The sequence below is a fragment of the Passer montanus genome, unplaced genomic scaffold (assembly GCF_014805655.1).
Source record: "Passer montanus isolate IOZ18808 unplaced genomic scaffold, ASM1480565v1 scaffold49, whole genome shotgun sequence".
Lineage (NCBI taxonomy): Eukaryota > Metazoa > Chordata > Aves > Passeriformes > Passeridae > Passer > Passer montanus.
Genome location: NW_024369818.1, coordinates 5,170,623 through 5,191,259, shown reverse-complemented (window position 1 = coordinate 5,191,259; position 20,637 = coordinate 5,170,623). Strand labels below are relative to the sequence as shown.

Here is a 20,637-nt window from a genome sequence, read left to right as displayed (position 1 = left end):
ATCAGATATTGCACATTCACCACGGGATTTCCCTGCTCTGGTTCACAGCCAGAACCTGACAGGCAGGCTTTGCACACCACACTGGATCCCAGTGGAAACCAGGACTGCTGGGATGAAGTGGAGTTTGAGGTAGCCACAGAATCCAGGATGTTTTTTAGGTAGGAAAAGACTTTGAACTCCATCTCATCCCACCCCTTCCACAGGGGCTGCCCCAAGCCCCACCCAGCCTGTCCCGGAACACTTCCAGGGATGGGAGCTCACAACCTGTTCACTCCTGAATTATTTCACTCCACTTTGGCAGAACCCAAGAGAACCAGCCCTGGGCTCCTCCAGACACTGGGAACACAAAGTTATCACCTCATCTGACAAGAGCAGTCCAGGTAACCCAAGCTCTGATTTAAAGCTGCTTTCCAACTTGTCAATCCCTGTCACAACAACCAAGGGAAAACAACCCAGCCCTGCTGGTTTCAGGTGACAGCAAACACAGAACAAATAAATGTGGTTTTCAGGCTGAGCAGCTCAGTGCTGCCAGGGCTTTGCCCACTGTTTGCACTGAGGGATTCATTTCACAGGGATCAGAAATTGTCTGGGGGAATCTTTGCTCAAGGTCTGCAGAGCTGAACAATGGCAGAAGCCCAAAATGCAGCTGTGTGCAAAAGAAACTGCAGGGACAACCCAAGAACTCACAGGTTTCAAACCTACTCAGAACACTCCTGATTTTCAACATTACTACAACATGAGTTTCCACATTTGGTTTTGATTATTTCCTTTTAAAACACATTAATTTAGGAATAAATCAAACTGGGAACTGGGAGTATCTCTGGTAACAACATGCAGGTCTGACCTGAACAACACCCAGGAGTGGAAAATCCAAGGGAGTGGAAAAGCAAAGCTGGGAGAGCCCAGAGCCCTGCTCATTTCCCAAACACATCACTGGAATCAGTGTTTGCACCACCACCACTCTGCTCCAGCAGTGCTGCTTTGCTGGAATTTCAGGAGATCAGGGCTGGTCAAGAAAGGGGCACTGAAAACTTGGGTAAATTTTATATTAAATAGAAAACCTGCAGCCAGCTGGGACTGTTCACATGACCCAGCTTCACCCTGCAAACAGGACTGATGAAAATAAACATGTGGATCGTGTTCATGGAGCTCAGACAGTCAATTCAGAGCTGTCCTTGTTACTAAAAGTGTCTTTAACTGCTGGGAGCAGGATTAAAAAATTCCTGGAAACTGGATCAGACATTACTCAATAACAAAGGGGACAGAGCCCACAATAAAGTGAAACAGTTGGTTAAGTTCAATGGAAAAAACAGCTTTTTTTCACAGCTACAATCAGCAATAAATAATAAAAATATTATTAAAATTTCCCCCAAACCACCCAGCAAGAGAAGGAGAAGTGAACGCACCTGAGATATGTAACCGGGAGGCACAAAGATCGGCGGCATGGAACCGTTTGGGGACATCATGGGGACATGTGCTGGACCTGCCGAGGACAAGGGGCCACTCCTTAAAAACCAAGGCTTCTCCCAGCTGGAGACACCTTCTGCCAAAGGTGGGAGCTCACCCTGGAGCCTGAAACATCAGGGATTGCAGCCCGTTCTCTGTTTGATTATTGGCTTTATTCCAGGCACCACGCTTTGGCCAACAGGGTGTTTTTAATTGCACAAAAATCTGTTTAAATAATTTTAGCTCTTAATTTGTGACACCTAAAAGTCTGTAGTACTGAAGGTAAATGCAGGTATTGGGGTAAAGCTGATGTAGGAATTTAAAAATTAATTTTAAATACATTATTTTTCATGTTAAGCTCAAGGGAAGTATTCCTGATGAAAACAGAATGGACACATTTTACACAGTGTCATGTAAAATGGTGACAAATGCTCAAAAAATGGAAATACTGATATATTTAACTTGACTTACAGGAGATATTTTGCCTGACTCAGGTTTTCTGTCACTCACCCAGAAGGTAAGAAGGAATTTGCAGAGTGGAGCAATGATTCCCCACCTCACAGCACAGGGAGGTCCCAGTGCCTCTTAAAGCTCTTCAACTTATTGTTAATAAATACTCAGAAATCATGAGTTAGGATGCTGGGAAGACACTTAGTCAAGGATCACTGCAAACCCATCTTCTGGGAATGAGAATCTGCAGGATTCAGGGAATCCTGGCAGCTTCCCAGTGCTGCCTCATTTGTGCTTGGACACAAACTGAAAAATCTGATTTATTCCAGTGCAGAAAACACATCTGACATCACAGAAAAAGCCCAGTGGAATAACCCTAGAACCAAAATATCTGGATTCAGGACTTGAGGCTCCCTTTACCTTGAATGCATTGAATGTGTCCATCTTCAGTTGTAATTGTAAATGTTTCACCTGGGTTTACCTGGACAAGAATCACCTGCAGGAAACAAAACAAAAAGAGGGGTTGGGGGCTTTTTAAATTTTAGAAATTCTCTGGGGAAAAACTCCTTCTCTTCAGACACAAACAACATCAGAGCTTTGGCAACCTTGGAGTAAAACAGGAAAATGGGTAGAATTAAAATATTTCTTCCTACTTTGACATAAAATCCTTGTATTTTTCCTTTTTCCCAGAAGTGCCTCACTTGATATACATGAAATGTGCTTTTAATTTCACATTTCACACTGATTTTTCTGCTTTTTCTGAGGCAATAATGACCTGAGATTCACACTGCATTCCAGGCTTTTCCCACCAGCCCTTCCCTGCAGCTCCTGTGAGCCCAGGTGAGCTTTCCCTGTGGAAGGAAGCCAGGTCCCAGTGACATCCTGCAGGTCCCAGTGACATCCTGCAGGTCCCTTTGGTCCTCTTGCACAGAGATCCACGTGGAGCTGGGCCAGGATCACTCCTCAGGCACTGCTGGGATCACAAACCTTCCCCTCATCCTGCCCCAGCCTCAGGAATTTTGGCAGCTGCACTTTATTGTAACATCTGTGATATTCCACAGTTAATCCTTTAATAAAAGGGGCTTTGGCCAGGTAAGAACTGCAGGTACACAATTCAAATTCCACCCTGCTGACAGCTGGAGCTGATGTAAAAACTGAAATAAAATGTATTTGTTAAAGCAGTGTGAAGATCAGTACAATTTTCTTCCATTCATATTTTATAAAGTATTTTTACACTATTCATGGAGTGACGTTTGTAGCAAGGAGATGGGACCTGGAGAAATCACCTGGTCATTTAATTCCTGATAAAATGAGCCACACATGACATTAATGAATGAATGAATTTTTCTGTGCTGTCACATTTTCAGTGCTGGAACTCCCTGAATTCCCCAGGCAGCAATTTCACTGTTCTCATCACTAGGGACTCCAGGGATAAATGACAAATGCTATTTAACACTGCTTTTGCAGCTTCAGCATATTGCTGTATTAATCTTTGATTTTATTTTTCATAACCTCCTTTGTAGGGGAGAACTGATGCTCCTTGTACAGGAGAACTTTACTTTGGGTGGGTGATTTGTTTCTGGATATAAGTAAGCCATCAAAATCCCTGAAAAGGCCATTTAGGCACTCAGTAACATTTATTATGGTTCCAGGAGAGTGAGAGAAGGCAGAGAATGCCTTTAAACGTGGCATAATTTGCATTAATAATGAATTTTATGCAGATTTGTCACTTCAGATGCAAGTAAATGCATGACTTCAATGCTAATACATTCCTTGGGGTAAAGGGAGAGAAGTGGTGTCAGTTGTTTAAAGCAAACTGACAATAATGGGCTGGGGATTTGCCAGAGCACAAGAAACAGGACAAAGATTTGCTGTGGATCCAGGATTCCACAGGCAGGGACTGACCTCAGGAGAAGGCTCATCTCTGAGGGCAAAACTCAGCAGAAAGGGAATGTTTGAGAGCTTCAGAGCCTCTGAGGGTGGCACATCCTCAGCACAGGCTCCATCAACTCCAGCTCAGAAGAGAGGGAAGGATCCCAGCAGTGGGAGCCTGGAATGCCAGGAATGCTCAGGCCATGCCTCAGAGCAGTGACTCACTGGAATTCATGAACAAATGCACTCCCAGGCACCTTCCAACAAGGAACATTTCCAGGAGGCTGGAGCAGGGCTGAGGGGTGGATCTGGGGGTGCTGAGCCCAGGAGCTGCCAACGCCTCCAGGTGTGCTGGGCACCTCTGCAGGGCTGGGGTCACCAGCACAGCCAGAGCTGCTCAGCCACAGCTCTGCTTTCAGCCCTGTTCACACATTTCTGGATGCAGAAACCCTTCCAGAAAAGTTCCAACTTTTGCTTCAAGTGAAATGGAGCTAATGGATTCACTGGCCAAACACACAGGTTTGGTTTCTGGAAACAAATCTCTCTACAGTAATTAAGTATTAGCACTGTCCTCCACAGCACTGGTGGAGAAATAATTAAAAATCCTCTGCATTAATAAAGATTCTAAGTCAAGACTCTCTTTTAAAGAGTCTATTTAAACTTCAAAGCTGCTCCTCAAATGCATCTCCACAATGCAACTCTATTATTTTCCTTTTTTTTTTTTTAATCTCACCTGATTGCAAAGTCTTCTCTAGGTCCTAAAAATGTCAATGAGTGTCACCTCCATGTCCCACACACACAGCTCTGGGGACAGGAGCCAACTAAATCTACATGATCTCCTTTCCTCATGAAACCTGAACCACCTGAGCCACCTCCCAGCTGGCCAGGGCTGAAATTTCACCTTCTACTGCCAGAACTTCAGAAACACCTTGGAGACTTTGCTCATTTCCAGACAAACTCACTGTACTTCCACCTCCAGGGTCTGATGGATAAAGGGAAAAGGACTTTTTACTTTAAAAAGCCCATTTTTCCAATTATACAACTGAAACAACACAGATTTCTCCTTCTTATCTGCAGCAATGACAAATTAAAGATCTCATGTAAACTTTCAGCATTTATGGCCTGCCAGACCTCAAGGATGGGAAGAGCTCCCAGTATTTGTAGTACAAAGCACTCAGCTCTTTCTGCTGAACACTAAATTCACATTTACTGACAACTTACACAGACTTGGGCTTTAAAATTATTCTGCTGCCATTTTTTACCTGTATTTTTAATCCTACCAGGGGCTTCTCAAGGGTTGTGTCCAATAATGCTCTAAAGTTTCAACTAAACACACTCAGGTTTCACCACTGCACTGTAATTATTAATGAAGACACTTAAAACCAGGAAGCCAAGGTCTTTCCTTTCATTTTCCTGTCATAGATTTCCTCTGCAATCCCTTGCTAATCTTTATTCATTACTTCACAAGAGCTTCAAAACCTTTATTAACCCCCCAATTTTTCCTTTGATTTTTGGAGTTTGCAGCTCCATTTTAAAGCCTTTTTTCACACTTTCCACTGCCTGGGAGCTGAATGATTTTTTTTCCTCTGCACTTCTGTTTAACTCCTGATGTCAGTGCTCACAACCTCACCCCTCCCCAGCTCTCAGAGCTGCCTGGTTTTTGTGGAGCCCCCATCCCAGTTGCTCCCAGTGCTCCCAGTTGAGGGCTCACTTGCCTGCTGGATGCTGTCCCCGTTGACCATGTGAGGTAGAAGTGGCACTTCATTCAGCAGAGGTGTGGCTTCCAGGGGGGGCGGCTGCTCAGCCATCATTTCTTGGGATCACTCATGGACACCTGCTCACCTCAACCACCTGCTCCAAGAAAAAACAGGGATGAGGTCAGATCCAGCTCTCCCTTCCTTAAATCATTCCCTGTTTGTTTGACAAACTCGGCTCTGTCGACTCCAAGTGCACCCAAATATCCAATATCCTGCTTCTCACTTTGAACTCCTTTCATGTAAGCAATAAATGTCCTTTTCCCAAAATTCTCCCCTTTAATTATCAGGAATTTTCAGCCATGAGTGCTGGAATTGGTACCTCAGTACAGCAATTACACAGCAGAGGAATTTCCATTTATACAATGGAAATTGTATAAATTTATTTTTTTAATTAAATTTATTTATTTATTTATTGTATATATTTATTTAGCAATTTATTCCTAAATTTGCACTTCAAATTTCTAAACTGCTTCCACTCCAGACCCCAAGCTTTAGGCTACATAACACACACACCACATTTACATTTTAGTGATGACCAAAAAAACCCTAAACCATGCAATTTCTCCAACACAAAACCTGCCAGGGTGAAAGCAAAGCTCGAGACAACACAAAATCCTGTTTGCTTTGTCCCAAAATTTTTGACTGACAGTCATGGGGAAATGTGAATGGAAAAGTGCTGCAGAGTTGTGAGCTTCCAGGGGAAAATCTGTAATTAGAGCAAGTCAAAATACACATGATACAAATTAATTATAGTAATTAGAGCAAATCAAGCTACAAGCTCCCAATGGTAGGGAATTTTCAGTGTATAGTTAATCCAGCATCCATAAAAAGCACAAGATAACAGGATACAGGAAATGCTGACACTTCCTGCTCCTTTCCCATTACCTCCCATAAACCAGAAGGCAAAATGTGGTTAGGAGGGTCCAATTCCTTAAAAATAAAAAGCAAACCACAAAACACCTCCCTAAATCTGTGCATGAACTGAGTCAGGCTGCTTGAAAGTGTCAAATCCTTCTTCAGATCTCCACAAGCAGCAAGGAAAGGGCAATTTTTGGGGAAGAAAAAAGACAAAAACTGATTAATTCTGTACCTGTGGGACTCTATTTCCAGCAGATTAGCAACAGTAGGAGAAATATAATATAATTAACATAATTTCTTCTGCTTTTAACTGATTTTGTACAGAAAAATCTGTAAGAAAGCTGAGATTACAAAGGTTTTTCCTGTGTTATCAAGACAAGGCAAAGGAGCTGGTGAATCCACTGATAAAACCCCCACTCCTCCCTTGCAAAATCATCTCAAAATCAAAGATGCAATCACACAGCCACAAAATGCAGCACAACAAACTCCTCAGGACTTCCCAAACCCAGCTCCTTTCACAAGGAAATTCTTCTCCAGGGCTGCTCCAGTGACAGCTTTAAGAAGCCAAACATCTCTGCAAGGTGCAAGGGCTGGACAGGACCTCAAAGATAAATCTGCATCAGGTTTGGCCTAAATACACTCAATAAACACACTGAACTGCCTGAGCATGGTATTTATTTCCTGAATAAAATAATCTCCTTTTTGTCAGGTTTGGAATCGCCTCTGCCAAGGATGCAAATTTTAACTATTCCACTTAAAAACCCCTGCCTGGAACAGTAAAATTCAGGCAAAGGTTTCTTCCTCTACACCTCTCCCATTTTTTGAGGTTGGATCTAAGCCTTAAAAGCCATAACAGGAATTCACTGTACACAAGCAAAATGAAAATTCTTTATTTTACATTTGCATATGAATTTCTTGAATCTCAAAGAAAACAGAAATTAAAACTGAAAATAAAGGGGAAAACCCTTTACCAAAGGGCAACTCCTTCTGCATTGAAATTCAACTACCCCAAATAAGCAGCTGCAGAAAAATGTGTTCTGAAACAGGACCCAAAGGCACCTGCAACTTCAAATAAAGGTTCAGAGTTTCTGTGCTCATCCTCTGCAACTTCAAATAAAGGTTCAGAGTTTCTGTGCTCATCCTCTGCAACTTCAAATAAAGGTTCAGAGTTTCTGTGCTCATCCTCTGCAACTTCAAATAAAGGTTCAGAGTTTCTGTGCTCATCCTCTGCAACTTCAAATAAAGGTTCAGAGTTTCTGTGCTCTTCCCCTGCCTTGGCTGAATTTAATTCTCTCTTTAGGACAAATTAGAGAGCAGAGCCCCAAAATCCCTGTGGTTTTTAGAAGCCTTCATCTCCTGCCTAATGACACAGGGAGGATTTAATTTAAATGGACGCCTCCAAACACTTTCTGCTTGCTTAGTGCTGTAACTTCATTTCTCTGAGGAAGAATTGAATATTTGGAGTATCAGGAAATAATTGGTCTTAAAGTATTAAGGATAAACTCCAAAAATAGCCAATTTTGTGTCTCAGTAGCAATGGCCACATGGTCAGAAGAAAGAGAAGTACTGACAGGAACAAAACCATCTGAAGAGGTTTTGGGACAGTTTCACCTGGCTCACAACGTTGATATTTCCCTGTGCAGCTGGGCTGGGGTGGCTGCAAGTAGCAGAACACTGAGGACAAAGAGGGACATCCTGACAAACTGGAAAAAAACCAAGTTATTTTGGCTTTTGAGAACTGCTTCATTCCTTGAAAACGCTGATAAGAGCAGCAAAACCACCCTGCCCTCCAAGAGAACACAGTCAATGAATGTGGGGCTCAACCCCTCCCCACTTCAAGAGGTAAAACTTTTCCAGGGAAATAAATCCACGGATTCACCTCCCCAAAGTCTCCATTTCACTCAAGGAAGTAGGTGGTATTTGGGTAAATAAAAAGAGAATTCCTGAAAAGTTATTACATACTCAGCACAATTTCCTGCAAAACAAAACAAAGACAGAGCTCTATCTTGAAAAGCCATTTCCCAACAGCCTCCCACGGCTGGCCTGGAGCAGGGAATCCAGTCCTGCTCTCCCTGCAGGGCCAGGCTGCTCCCCAGGGAAAGGGGCAGGACAACCAGCACAGGGCAGAGAGGAGACTCCAGGCTCCTGAACCCACCTCCATCCACACCCAGGCATCATGGAATCCAGCATGCTTTGGGTTAAAAAGGACCTTAAAGCCCATCCAGTGTCACCCCTGCCATGGGCAGGGACACCCCACTGTCCCAGCTGCTCCAAGCCCTGTCCAGCCTGGCCTTGGGCACTGCCAGGGATCCAGGGGCAGCCACAGCTGCTTGGGCACCCTGTGCCAGGGCCTCCCCAGCCAGGAATTCCTTCCCAATATCCCATCCATCCCTGCCCTCTGGCAGTGGCAGCCATTCCCTGTGTCCTGTCCCTCCATTCCTTGTCCCAAATCCCTCTCCAGCTCTCCCTGGAGCCTTCTCCTCTCCAGGTGAGCACCCCCAGCTCTCCCAGCCTGGCTCCAGAGGGGCTCCAGCCCTCAGAGCAGCTCCGTGGTCTCTCTGGACCCTCTCCAGCAGCTCCAGGTCCTTTTTGTTTTGGGAGGCAGCTCTGCAGGTGGGGTCTCACCTGAGCAGGGCAGAATCCCCTGCTCCTCCTGCCCACACCTGGAACCAGGGGGTTCTGGGGCCAGGGCAGGTCCAGCCTCTCCTCCACAACCCTCCTGAGCTCCCAAGTTTCACATCATCCCTAAAGGCTGTCAGTGGTTCCAGACTTCCCCTAAACCCTTGGATTTACCCCAGACCAAGTCAGGTTGAGAGGCAGATGCAGCTGGGGGGTTGCTCATGGAGCCACCCACAGGGAGAACTGCATCAAAGAGCCCCTGGTCCCTAAAGCCACTTCATTCCAGCCGGTCTCAGGAAGAGCAGCTCAAGCTGCTTTTGCTGTGGTCTGCTCTTGGCAGTGAGGGATTGATCATCCCCAGGAACTATTCAAGTGGTCAGGGGAAAAAAAGAAATCAAGGAAAAAAATACAGTCCTGGGAATTCACAGGCTGCACTGACATTAAAGATGAGCTAATACACTAAATTTTACATTCTAGACTAAAAATAAGCAAGAAAAAACCCATCTGGAAGCATTAAAGACCAGGCAAATCTTGTCATTTATAGGAATAAACTGAAGTTTAGTGACTCATTAAATATGAATCAATAGCAGAACTTGTAGAAGTGTCTCTACAGCTTTGTCACCCTGTCCTGAAGATTTTTGACTCAGTATGGAATTAAACAAGTTAAATTTTAGAAAGGTTACGTTTTGCAAGGGCACTTCTGGCCTGATTCATTTTTTTGCAGTGGTTTCTATTACACACCAGCTAAAGGTCATTTCCAAACCTGGGCTGAGCTGAGGGATGAATTCAGCCCACAGAGCCACAAAAAATTAAAATAATTTGCATTTATCATCTCAGCAACAAACCTGAAGCTGGAAGAAGTGGTAGTGGGTAACACATTCCTAAGTTAAACAGCTTGAATGAGTTAAGTTAAATAGCTTTTGTTTTCAAATATTATTCAACATCTAAAAAACTGAAATACAGTAATTTTTCCCAACAGAATATATTTTAAACTAAATAAACCCAATCCATACTGTAAAACCAGGCCATGAGATGTGTTCTGGACTAATTCATCAACCTCAAGTAACACGGTCCTGTTCCCATTTTCAAAAGAAGGCAACATTTTCCAGGGACACTCCTACAAAAGCTTCTAAGAAAAACAGAAAATCTCCAGGACTGCCCTTGCAGCAAACAATTCCTGTCCACAGAGCTGGGCCTGACCTCACTTCCTGCAGCAGCAAAAACGCCAAGCTCTGCAAGGCTCCAGCCCAGCCTCCCTTAGCTCCAGCCCAAATTCCAGCCCAGCTCTGCAAGGCTCCAGCCCAGCCTCCCCTTGCTCCAGCCCAAATTCCAGCCCAGCTCTGCAAGGCTCCAGCCCAGCCTCCCTTAGCTCCAGCCCAAGTCCAGGCTGAAGCCCAGCAGCCCCAAGGAGTGCTCAGTGCTCACTGATTCCCCTTAGCTCCAGCCCAAATTCCAGCCCAGCTCTGCAAGGCTCCAGCCCAGCCTCCCTTAGCTCCAGCCCAAATTCCAGCCCAGCCCTGCAAGGCTCTAGCCCAGCCTCCCTTAGCTCCAGCCCAAATTCCAGCCCAGCTCTGCAAGGCTCCAGCCCAGCCTCCCTTAGCTCCAGCCCAAATCCCAGCCCAGCTGTGCAAGGCTCCAGCCCAGCCTCCCCTTGCTCCAGCCCAAATTCCAGCCCAGCTCTGCAAGGCTCCAGCCCAGCCTTCCCTCACTCCAGCCCAAGTCCAGGCTGAAGCCCAGCAGCCCCAAGGAGTGCTCAGTGCTCACTGATTCCAGCTCAGATTCCATGGAAAACTGCTCTGCAGCTCCCTCGGAACTCCTGAGGGCTGCCTGATATGGGATCATCCCACCCCAAGCCTGGAAAACATCAGGGATTATTCACACCAGGCAGTTGGAAATGCTAAAATTCCCAGAATTCCCAGGATGACTGGTGGGAAGGGACCTTAAAGATCACCGAGTCCACCCCACGCCAACTGTCTCTGCTGGTTTGGATCCCAAGTGGAACAATGAACAATTCCAGGGCAGAGGGGCAGTTGCAGACAAATGGTTGGAGTGGGGGATCTTAGAGGGCTTTTCCAAGCATCATGACTCCAGAAATGTTCTGTAAACTCCTGGGCAGAGCTCCCAGCATTCCTGAGCCTCCTTTAGCCATTCCCAACGTGCAGCTCAGGACGAGGCCCCATGTCAGCTCTGTCACTTCCACTTCAATGACACGGGAGAAGCAACTTCAAAACTGTCACAGCAATATCTGGAAGAAAGCTTGTGGCCAGAAGAATCTTCCTGGATAAACACATCACTCCTGTTTTATCAAGAGTTTTTGGAGCAGTCACCACTAATTTACAATCTACAATTTACAGACGTGTTTCTCTTTTTGCCAGTATTTACTGCAAGACATGGAAGAACAAAGAGGTTGTGTATTTCTTAATTGTAATAGTAAAAAAAAGAAGAAGAAAAATGTAATAAACTGATAAAAATAACTTTTTCATTGGAATTGTATCCTGTAGTCATGTTATCTATTGTGCAAATGTGTTGCAGTATTACAGATTTAGCGAGTTTCAAAGTTCCTGTTGTCTCACATTAAAGCATTTTCCTTTTATATTAAAAAGCTCTCTCCAGAAAGATCTCACATGCCTTTGGGACAGCTTCTGTCTGGGGTTATAAACTTATTTTTCACTGTTTATGAAATGTGTTGGGTTTCTCCTCTGGACAGTGGAATAAAGCTGATCCGTGCCTGTCTGCAGTGTTCCTCACATTTAAAGTCAGTGTGAGATGTTTTTGAAGAGAAATTTTTAATATAATAGGAAAATACTTAAATATGGGGTCACAGATGGGGTCACAGAGCCCACATTTGACCTCACCAAAATGCCAGCCCAGCTCCACACACAGGACAAGGCTCCCACACTCTGCTCCAGGCGTTTGCTGGGATTACAGGGGGAATTTTAATTCACTATTAACACTCATCTCTCAGGCCATCACGAGACCTCAACGCTCCTAAAATTCTCCCTGGAGTAGGACTAAGATTGGGATGGAATCCCTCATTTCCCAGACACCAAAACCCCTAAAACCACCCAGAACCAGCAGGTCCAACCCCCCCAGGCCCGGGAGCTCTGCCCCCAGGGATGCGATCGATTTTCACCCTGGCTCAGGATCGGGTTCCGGGGGGAGCGTGCCAGGAAAGCCATCCCACAATTGTCCCCTGCAGCCTCCCCCTGCAGCTCCCCAGCACTCCAGGATTGTTTTCCAGCCTGAAACTCCATCCCTCAGGATTCCAGTGCCCACCCTCCAGGCTTACACCCACGTTTTTCATAGGCTGCACAGCTCCCCGCTGCTCTTCCCAAAAGAAATTCCGCTGGGAAGAGCTGGGCAGAGAAGCTCTGTCAGTGCCCAGAGTGCAATCATCTGATTTGAGCTGTTATTTAATATTATGCTCACGTTAAGGCCATGCCTGCCCTCAGAATTATTCATATGGGAGGCCTGTAAAATTGGCAGTAACAGTTTCTATAATGCAAACATGACATGACGTTTAGATAAATATTTTCCTTTGTTGTTTTAGTTCTTTTATGGCTTTTCTGTTATTGGCAGAAAAGCAGAGTTGAATCCTGAGCACTTGTGTGCTAAGTGACCTAAGTGACCAGTCCCATAAACCAAACTCCAGGAGTTCCTGAAAAGTCCTATTTCTGTCCTAATCCCAATCCTGCTTCCACAAATGTTCAGAGAATTGAGCACCTCAAAGGACTGAGCCATTAAGATGCTTCATTCTTATTTCAGCTTAAAAAATAAAGGGATCAGAAATTTTCTAGCTGCAAAAATAAAAAAAAGAGAGAGAGAGAAAAAAAAAAAGGAATTAAATATAAAATATCTTTCTTTCCACCTGTTAGGAAGGTGACACTTTCTGCAATAAGCCAAGGTGCTCATTTTAACATCTTAGTGCTCCACAAAGAAAAAACTTTTAAGCTTAGATAAAAAAGCCTTTTTTACATGCAATTTAACAATAGGCTTGTTTTAAGTGTAAAATTAATTTAAAACCACATTATTCTGGTTTCTTTTAGGCCATGAAGAAAACCAGTTTATTTACACATTAACTGTACACCATGGAAATTCCAAATGGTTCTCTAATTCACTTGAAAGCTATGGAAGCAACAGACATCAGTTCATGGAAAAGAAATCCAAAAAACTTCTGCCCAGAGGCACAAGACAGAGCCCAAGCCCTTGTGTGTGCCAGGAATTCCCTCCTGGGCCTGAACTGGTCAGCAAAAAGGCAGCTGGAATTCCCACCTGGAAGTAGCACAGAGCTGGGCAGACGAAACAAAGAGTTTCCAAGTGTGCCAAGGTTTGCCAGCTGGGAACTGCAAGTTCCTGCAGGGAGCTGCACCCTCTCCCAAGGCTCTGAAATCCAGATCTGCATAACTGGGCACAGCTATTCTCCATGGGACACGTTTGTCTTGGAGTGGAAGGTAAAACTGAAGCCATTTTATGATAACTTTTTTCCCTGAAAATAAAGAAGTTCTGCCCATTTACCAGCTTCCAGGGGAAAAGCTGTGTTTGGAAGCCTGGAAGCAACCCAAAGGAATGGCTGCTGTGTGTGCAGACACGTTCCCTCCAACAGGAACACATCATTCCACAGCACCTTGTTCATCCCAGTCCCTCCCTCCAGCCAGCAACACCCAGCTCATGGCATGGAATAAATATTAAAGTATTTTTAAAGCTTTTTTTAGAATCTTCCAGTGAGGACCAGGAAAAGTGGGGAATTTAAGAGCACCCTGAGCTTGGCTGCTCTGCTTTGTCCTGTGCCATGTGTGTCCAAACCTGGATGAAAACTCCTGGGAATGAGCCAGGAAAGCACCAAACCTGAGCCTTTTTTAGTGCCAGAGCTGGGGATACCTCCATGAATTTGGGAGCATTATGGGATGGCAGACACACACAGCTGGTATGAGACAGAGGTGATCCAAAAGCTCTTTCCCAAATGCCTCCATTCCACACCTCCACTGATTTATTTCCTTGAAACTCCACTCAGGGGGGCAATCATGCAGACTGGGAGCACCAGCAGCCACCAGGCCATTTCCAGGAGAGGCTCCCTGCCAGGAGACAGCTCAGAGCAGTCAGCTGCTGCCTGATCCAACAGAACAGGAGGAAAAGCAGCATCTCACAGGTGGAACAAACAGGAGTTTGCTCCCTGGTTTCTGCAGGCTCCGAGGAAGCAAAGGCTGATTTTCCACCAGCTCTGGTCTCCAGATCACCAGTGTTGGATGCAGCACAAACAGGCCTCTCTCATTTAACAACCCTCTTAAACCAGGACTTCAAAACTGAGCAGAAAACCCCAGCAAAAGCAAAGGATTTCTCCAAATTGGAGCAGATTAAGCAAACTCTGAGCAAGGAGGAATTATTTTGATGCAGCAGCTGCAGACTTTTCCTTGCACAACACCAGAGGTTGAGGCTGTAACACTTTAGCTGAGCACTGGGTCAAATTAGGCTGGTTAGAACAGGTTATGCTTAAACCCAGGGCTAAAACACACCAATAAATGACTGCAATTACCACAGCTGAGCAGTCTCGTGGCATCAGACCATGTGCATTTTTTTAGTTCATGGAAAATGCAAGGGAAAAATGCAAGTGTGAGATCATCCCCATGAGGCTGGAGCAGGAACACTTCCCTCAGTCTGGGTGACTGGCCAGGACCAGCACAGAATCACTGCCACAGCTCAGCTGATGGCTGGCAACACACTGAAAATCCTTCCTTTCTGTACCTGAGCTTTGGATATTTATTTGCAAATCAATGAACCTGCTGGAAGTTTGGGCACTGAATCACATTTTTATGGAACTGCCTAAGTAGAAATTATCAGTTTTAAAGAACCTAAGGATGATGATAGTTTATGTAAGTTTTATCAAGTTTACATTTTAAGAAATCCAGGCATTAAAAAGCAAAATGACAATTTACAATACACCAAAAGACTGTTTACATAATTATCTTCCAAATCTGAATAGTTCCTCTAAATAATTCTCACCCGTCACACTGAAATGGACAAAAATACATATCTGGGTGAGCAGATTAAAGGTCTTTTAAAGCAGGATCTGCTTTAAACCAACATGAACAAGTCCTCCAGGAGCATAAAACTCCTCCCATGCAAACATTAAAGTGCCTTCACTCCTGACTGGAGATGACAAACCCCAGTGACATCAGTGGGGTTTGTGATCTCACTCAGCAGAACTGAAACTAACTGATTCCCATGGAAGACATTAATGCTGAAGTTACTTAATAAAGGGCATGGAAGGGCAGATGAAAAAACTTCATCTGAATTTATAAACCTGGATTTAACCTGGTTGAATGCTTTTCCTTCCACAACACCTGGACAGATGCAGGAATGCAGCATGATTATCACTTCTTTTTACCTCTTGTATCAAATCCATCTGCTGATCATGTTTTGCTTTCCAGCATTCCTTCCCAAGGCTTTGAGAGATTCCCTTCTGCTTTTCAGCAGATCAGTTCCTTGACCTGACCAGTTCCATGAGAAGGAACTCAGTTCCATGATCTCCAACTAAAACCAAAGGATCTGAGCAAGGCACTACCAGAATGCTGTCACCCACTCCAGCTGTTCTCCACACAGGAAATGCATTTGGCTAAAAACAGAATTTACTTTCTCTGTCCAAAGCCAATTATGCAATTCTCTCCAAGAGAAAACTTCCAGCTAAGTGGGTGAAGGGAGAAGAAGGACTAAGAAATGTGAAAACAGAGATAAGGCTGCCACCTTACAAAATCAATAATGTTCCTGTAGAACCTGAAACTCTTCTTACCTCAAGAACTCAATCAGTTCTTCCTTCCCTAATTCATTTTTTCCATTTGATAATAAGTTGTCCAGAACTTTCTTCCAGTAAAAAAGAGCCCTCAGTTTAGAGGTCTGTCAAATACACTAATTTCAACTTAAAATGTTACTTAGAGATTTAATGAGAAAATAAAAATCATAAAACCTGGGAGAATCCTAAATTCTGTGCAATTACCGTTGTCACTCTCCTGACTGGGAATTCCTCCTGGTGAGTGCTCCAGTGCCTGCTGCAGAGTGAGCAACGTGTGCTGTCCTCAAGCTTCTTTCTGCAGGCAAAAAAACCCCACATTTTCATGTTAGTGCCTTGGCAAACATGAAATCCAAAGAAAAACAAGCTGCAGGGAACACCAGAGATCCATGGAAACAGCAGGAGCCAGGCAGTGGTAACTCCACTGGGGAGTTCTTTGGACAGAACTGGATTTATTTAGTTACCTACTTTATACCTGTTCTACTCCTCTGCATGGCAACAAAGACAGAAAAATCAGGTTCCAAACAGAACCAAACTTAAATTGGCATGCACACATTTCCCTTCTGTTAAAGGACATAAAAGACATAAATTGTACAAAAAACTGGAAATACAATCCCAGTTTGCTGTTATGGGGCAGCACAGCTTTATTCTAGAAACTGCTCCATAAAAGATGCTCCGGCAGAAGGAAATGAACAGCTCCAGGAGTTGTTAAACCACTTCAGATGTTGTATTTAATAATGTAAAAATCACCACCTTCCTCAAGCTGCATCCAGCACTAAAATACTTCCTAAATTGAGCCTCTTTTGGCCCTCCAGACACAGGAAGGTTTTGCAGGGATCAGTCAATCCCCGATGTTGCTCTTCACAGAACTATTAAGGTTGGAAAAGGTCTCCAAGATCACCAATTCCAACCTGTGCCCAATCCCCACCTGGTCACAGCCCAGAGCTCTCAGTGCCACCTCCAGTCCTTCCTTGGACACCTGCAGGGATGGGGACTCCAAATCTCCTCCTTCCCAATGCCTTTTCCATGGGGAAATTCCTGCTGAATCTCTAAAGATAAAGCCCAGGCAGGTGCAGAGTGTTCTGCAGTTCTACTGGAACACTCCAAGAAATCTGAGTCCTGGTGGCTCCTCAGGCTGCCTGGAGAAGCTCCCACACAGCAATCCATTGTCACTGTCACCAAAAGGTGATACTGTCTTCAAGTCACACTGATGACATCACCTGAAGATGCTTCTGAAGTCACAACCTAACAAATGTTCCTGCTGAGCTGCTTTAAATGAGACACTGGAAAAATATTGAATATAAAGCATCAGGCCTCAGAGTGAATCCTGGGCAAAAGGAGGCATTTTCCACATCAATCAAGATCCTGGGAACAAGGGGAGATTTACATTAGGATTGAAAGGGCCCAAGGGCTGGGAGCCAGTGGTCTGTCTGTGCTGGTCAATACACAGACAGGATTGTGTTAGCACCACTGAAAGAATAAATTATCGCTGCTTTTACAATAAGCTCTTCAAGAATGCAATAAAGAGTTCAGTGTGTGCTCCTCACTCAGGAATCCAAAACTTTTCAGTGAAGGTCTGGCTTGCAGCAAAGATAACAGCTGAAAACCAACCATCCTGACCTTGGGAAGCTTCATGACAATGTGTTAAAAACAGGTGAAAAAATGCACAGGTTCCTGCTTCCACATCCCCCAGCCTTGAGACTGAGCCTTGAGCAGCCCCAGGTTTAAATACTGAGAGTTCAGACCTGATGCTTTCAGACAGAACAAAATTAGAAGTGAGAAATGTAATTTTTTCCCCTCAAGCCTCTTGCCTGTTGCAGGATTACTAATATTGAGGTTTTGTTCATCTGCTTTCAGAGATAATTTTAAAATTCTTCTCCGATTCAATGAAATCATGACAGGAAATTAAGAAAATATGGAACCAGGGAAAGAATTCTTACAATATTTCTTAGCAGCTCCTGACTTTGATGAACAACATTATAAGAATGTCTTCCCAGTCACGTATTTCCTTCTAAATCTGACAAGTTTCCCAATTGTGGAAATAGCAAGTCACCAAATAAAAATGCTGCTCTTTCAAGCTTAAAAGATAAATTTTAATTTGCATGAAATTCACCCAAGGCCAGGCGGAACGGGAGCAGAATACTGGAATTTTTCCTGTCTGCACAGTCCATATGAAATATTGTTTTTGTGAGGACTCACCAAACCTTTCCTAAAAATAACCATAAAGGATGACAATTGTTGGCAGGGGTGGGACAAGCCCCACAGTTAACAGGATGCCAATGCCAACCTCCAAAAATGACAACCAAAAGGTCAGAGTTATACAGAACATTTATATGCAGATTTGGTGTCAGTGCAACATCAAAGAGAGATGCAGTTTATGATCAAGGCTTGTGGCAGGAAATGGATTTGTGTAGACAAAGTTATCTTTATTCTCTCTCAAGGTGAATCCCCCAGGAGTTATTGTTTTAAACCATTCCAATTCCTCAAAACCACTGAAGAAATTGAAGGACCAAATCACCACCAAAAATCAGCTGTCCCAAGAGAAGAGCAGGGCAAGGTGGTATTTGTGCAGAAGGAGCTGAAATTATTCCACTGCACTGTCAAAGTGCTGCTTCATTCCAGCTGAAGCCAAGTTTTCCAAAAACTTGCTGCAACAACCCTGAGCTACAGCTGAGTGAACAACTTGTAAGAGCTTGCTGCAGGAGCTGTGTGAGCCATCAGCCCCAGCCCTGTTTATCCTGCCCCGTGCAGGATCCCAAACAGAGATCTGGGATCCAGTGAATCAGTTCAGCTCTCTAGAAAATGAGATTTATTTGATCCCAGCTGGGAACAAAAGATTCCCAGACAACAACAGCGCTCCAAAACTTTCCAAGATTTGGAAACAGGAAGGTAAAAAGCCCAAAGAGAGAGGAGAGTGTAATAGCTGGCTGCTTTTCAACACCCATGATCACACACTGAGCCCTGAGAAAGTCAACATCTTTCCTATTTTACCACCTTATCCTCTTTCACAAATTACATAAACCAAGGGAAGGAATGCGAGTGTGGGAAGCAACTCAGGCTGTGCTTACTTACACAGATACTGAACCAAACACAAAGTACTTTCTTCTACACTGGATCTTAACTCCAAGGTCAATTTATTGGCTTAAAATACAGAGAGGATGCTTCCCTGGTTCAAATGCTAATCTGAGGCTCAGGAAACCTAGATTCAATTCCCTGCCTCACCACATACTTCCTGTGCGACCTTGGGCCATAAATATTTCGGTGCCTCAGTCTTTCCATCTGTGACTGAGACAGTATTTCCCTATTGAAGGCAGTGTTGTAAAGATAAATGCATTAGGAAAACATCAGGAATCACAGGCCACATATGTGCAGCGGGCTGTTGGGGAACTTATCTGTGTGTCAATATTCCCAGTCAGGCAGCAGGGAAAGCAAGGAAGGGCTGCCAATGTGAAAAAAATTAACTAGCACGGGACAGAGAGAAGACAAAGTAGCAGCAGGATGGACAGAAACTGACACCTCAGTTATTAATTACAGAAAATTTCCGTCATTCCAACCAAGTTTTGAACAGAAATGAAACTCAGAAACCAGCTGGGCGAGCTGCTGAAGGGAGCAGATACACCTGCCAGCAATGCATTATTGCCCTGTTTTTGGAGATCACCACACAAAACACTTCAGATCTGAGGTGGCAGAGGGGCTGCTGAGTCCGGGGGCAAAGAATCCCTGGGGACTGTCCCCGAGGGGAAGCAGCCGCTGCTGCAGTCCGCAGCCCTTTGTGAGACACACAGACAGGAGCGGACAGAGAGCGACCCCAGCGGGGTCCCCGCTGCTGCTGCCCCAAGGCGGAGAGGGGGGCACAGCGCGAAGGGGGAGGGCGAAAGATGGCCAGCAGCCAGGCAGGGGCTGACAGGAGTGACCTCCCCCTGCCCCGAGCCCAGAACGCGGGGGAGGTGTCTGGGACCGGAGCTGCGGAGCAGCCAAGGGGAACAACTACAAGGCTACGTGGCATTCGCAGGCAGCGGCTGCCGGGGAGGGAGCACGGGGGGGCGGCCAGGGGGGACCCGGGGGGGCGACCGCACATCGCAGCCCCTCCAGCCCCACGAAGCAGCAGGATAGGGAGAGCAAAGGGAAAGAAGGAGACGGAGGATCCGAGCGGGAACGGGCTGGGGGAAGCGCGACCCCCTGGCATTAACCTCATCCGGGCGGGCTCAGCCGGGAGCCCCCGCTCGGCCCGGCCCGCCGAGCTCCGGGAGTCCCTCCGGGAGCGGCTCCCCGGAACCCCCGAACCCGAACCCGCCGGGGCTCCTGCGGGATGCTCCCGCTCCGCAGGGCAGCGCAGCCGGACACAGCCCGGTGTCTGTGCCGGACACCCCGAGCCCTGCCTGCCCCGCAGCCCGGGCACCCCGTGCGCCTCGGGCACGCCAGCCCACCCCGGGCACCCCATCCCCGGCACCCCATCCCAATCCATCCCATCCCGCTCACCCCATCCCACCGCACGTCCCGGGACAGCGGAACCCCGCGGATCCTGCCCCCACCTGCCCCTTGCGCCACGTCCACCCCGAACCTGTCCCACAGGCCGGGCTGTCCCCCGCCTCACAACACCCCTCCCGTCCCCGGGGTCCCGCCTGTCCCTCCAGCCGCCCCCGCCCGGCTCCGCGCCGCCTCCCGCCCTCCGCTCCGCGGGGCTCCGCTCCCGGCACTGCCCACCGCGCCCCGGCTGGGCACGGCCGCTCTCCGCCGCCCCGGGGAGCAGCGGAGCCCGGGGAAGGAGCCCCGGGGAGCGGCCCCCGGCGGTGCCCGTGCGCTGCCCCCGGCACTGACCGTGTGCCCCGCGGGCTCCGCCGCCTCAGCGCCCGC

General features: G+C 46.1%; 1 protein-coding gene across 2 annotated transcripts in view; it reads right to left on the bottom strand.

Moving 5' to 3' along the window:
• LOC120508712 (fibronectin type-III domain-containing protein 3a-like) overlaps nucleotides 1-20,637 on the bottom strand; it is a 37,814-nt gene extending 17,177 nt beyond the window's left edge. Inside the window, exons 1-5 of one of the 2 annotated variants that reach the window (XM_039722588.1) lie at nucleotides 20,602-20,637; nucleotides 15,991-16,081; nucleotides 5,484-5,619; nucleotides 2,317-2,392; nucleotides 1,407-1,483 (exon numbers count right to left, since the gene is read on the bottom strand). In XM_039722588.1, coding sequence (XP_039578522.1) covers nucleotides 1,407-1,483; nucleotides 2,317-2,392; nucleotides 5,484-5,579 — 249 coding nt within the window. In that variant the 5' untranslated portion in view covers nucleotides 5,580-5,619; nucleotides 15,991-16,081; nucleotides 20,602-20,637. The remainder of the gene's footprint in view (nucleotides 1-1,406; nucleotides 1,484-2,316; nucleotides 2,393-5,483; nucleotides 5,620-15,990; nucleotides 16,082-20,601) is intronic. The other variant, XM_039722589.1, reaches the window with a different exon arrangement.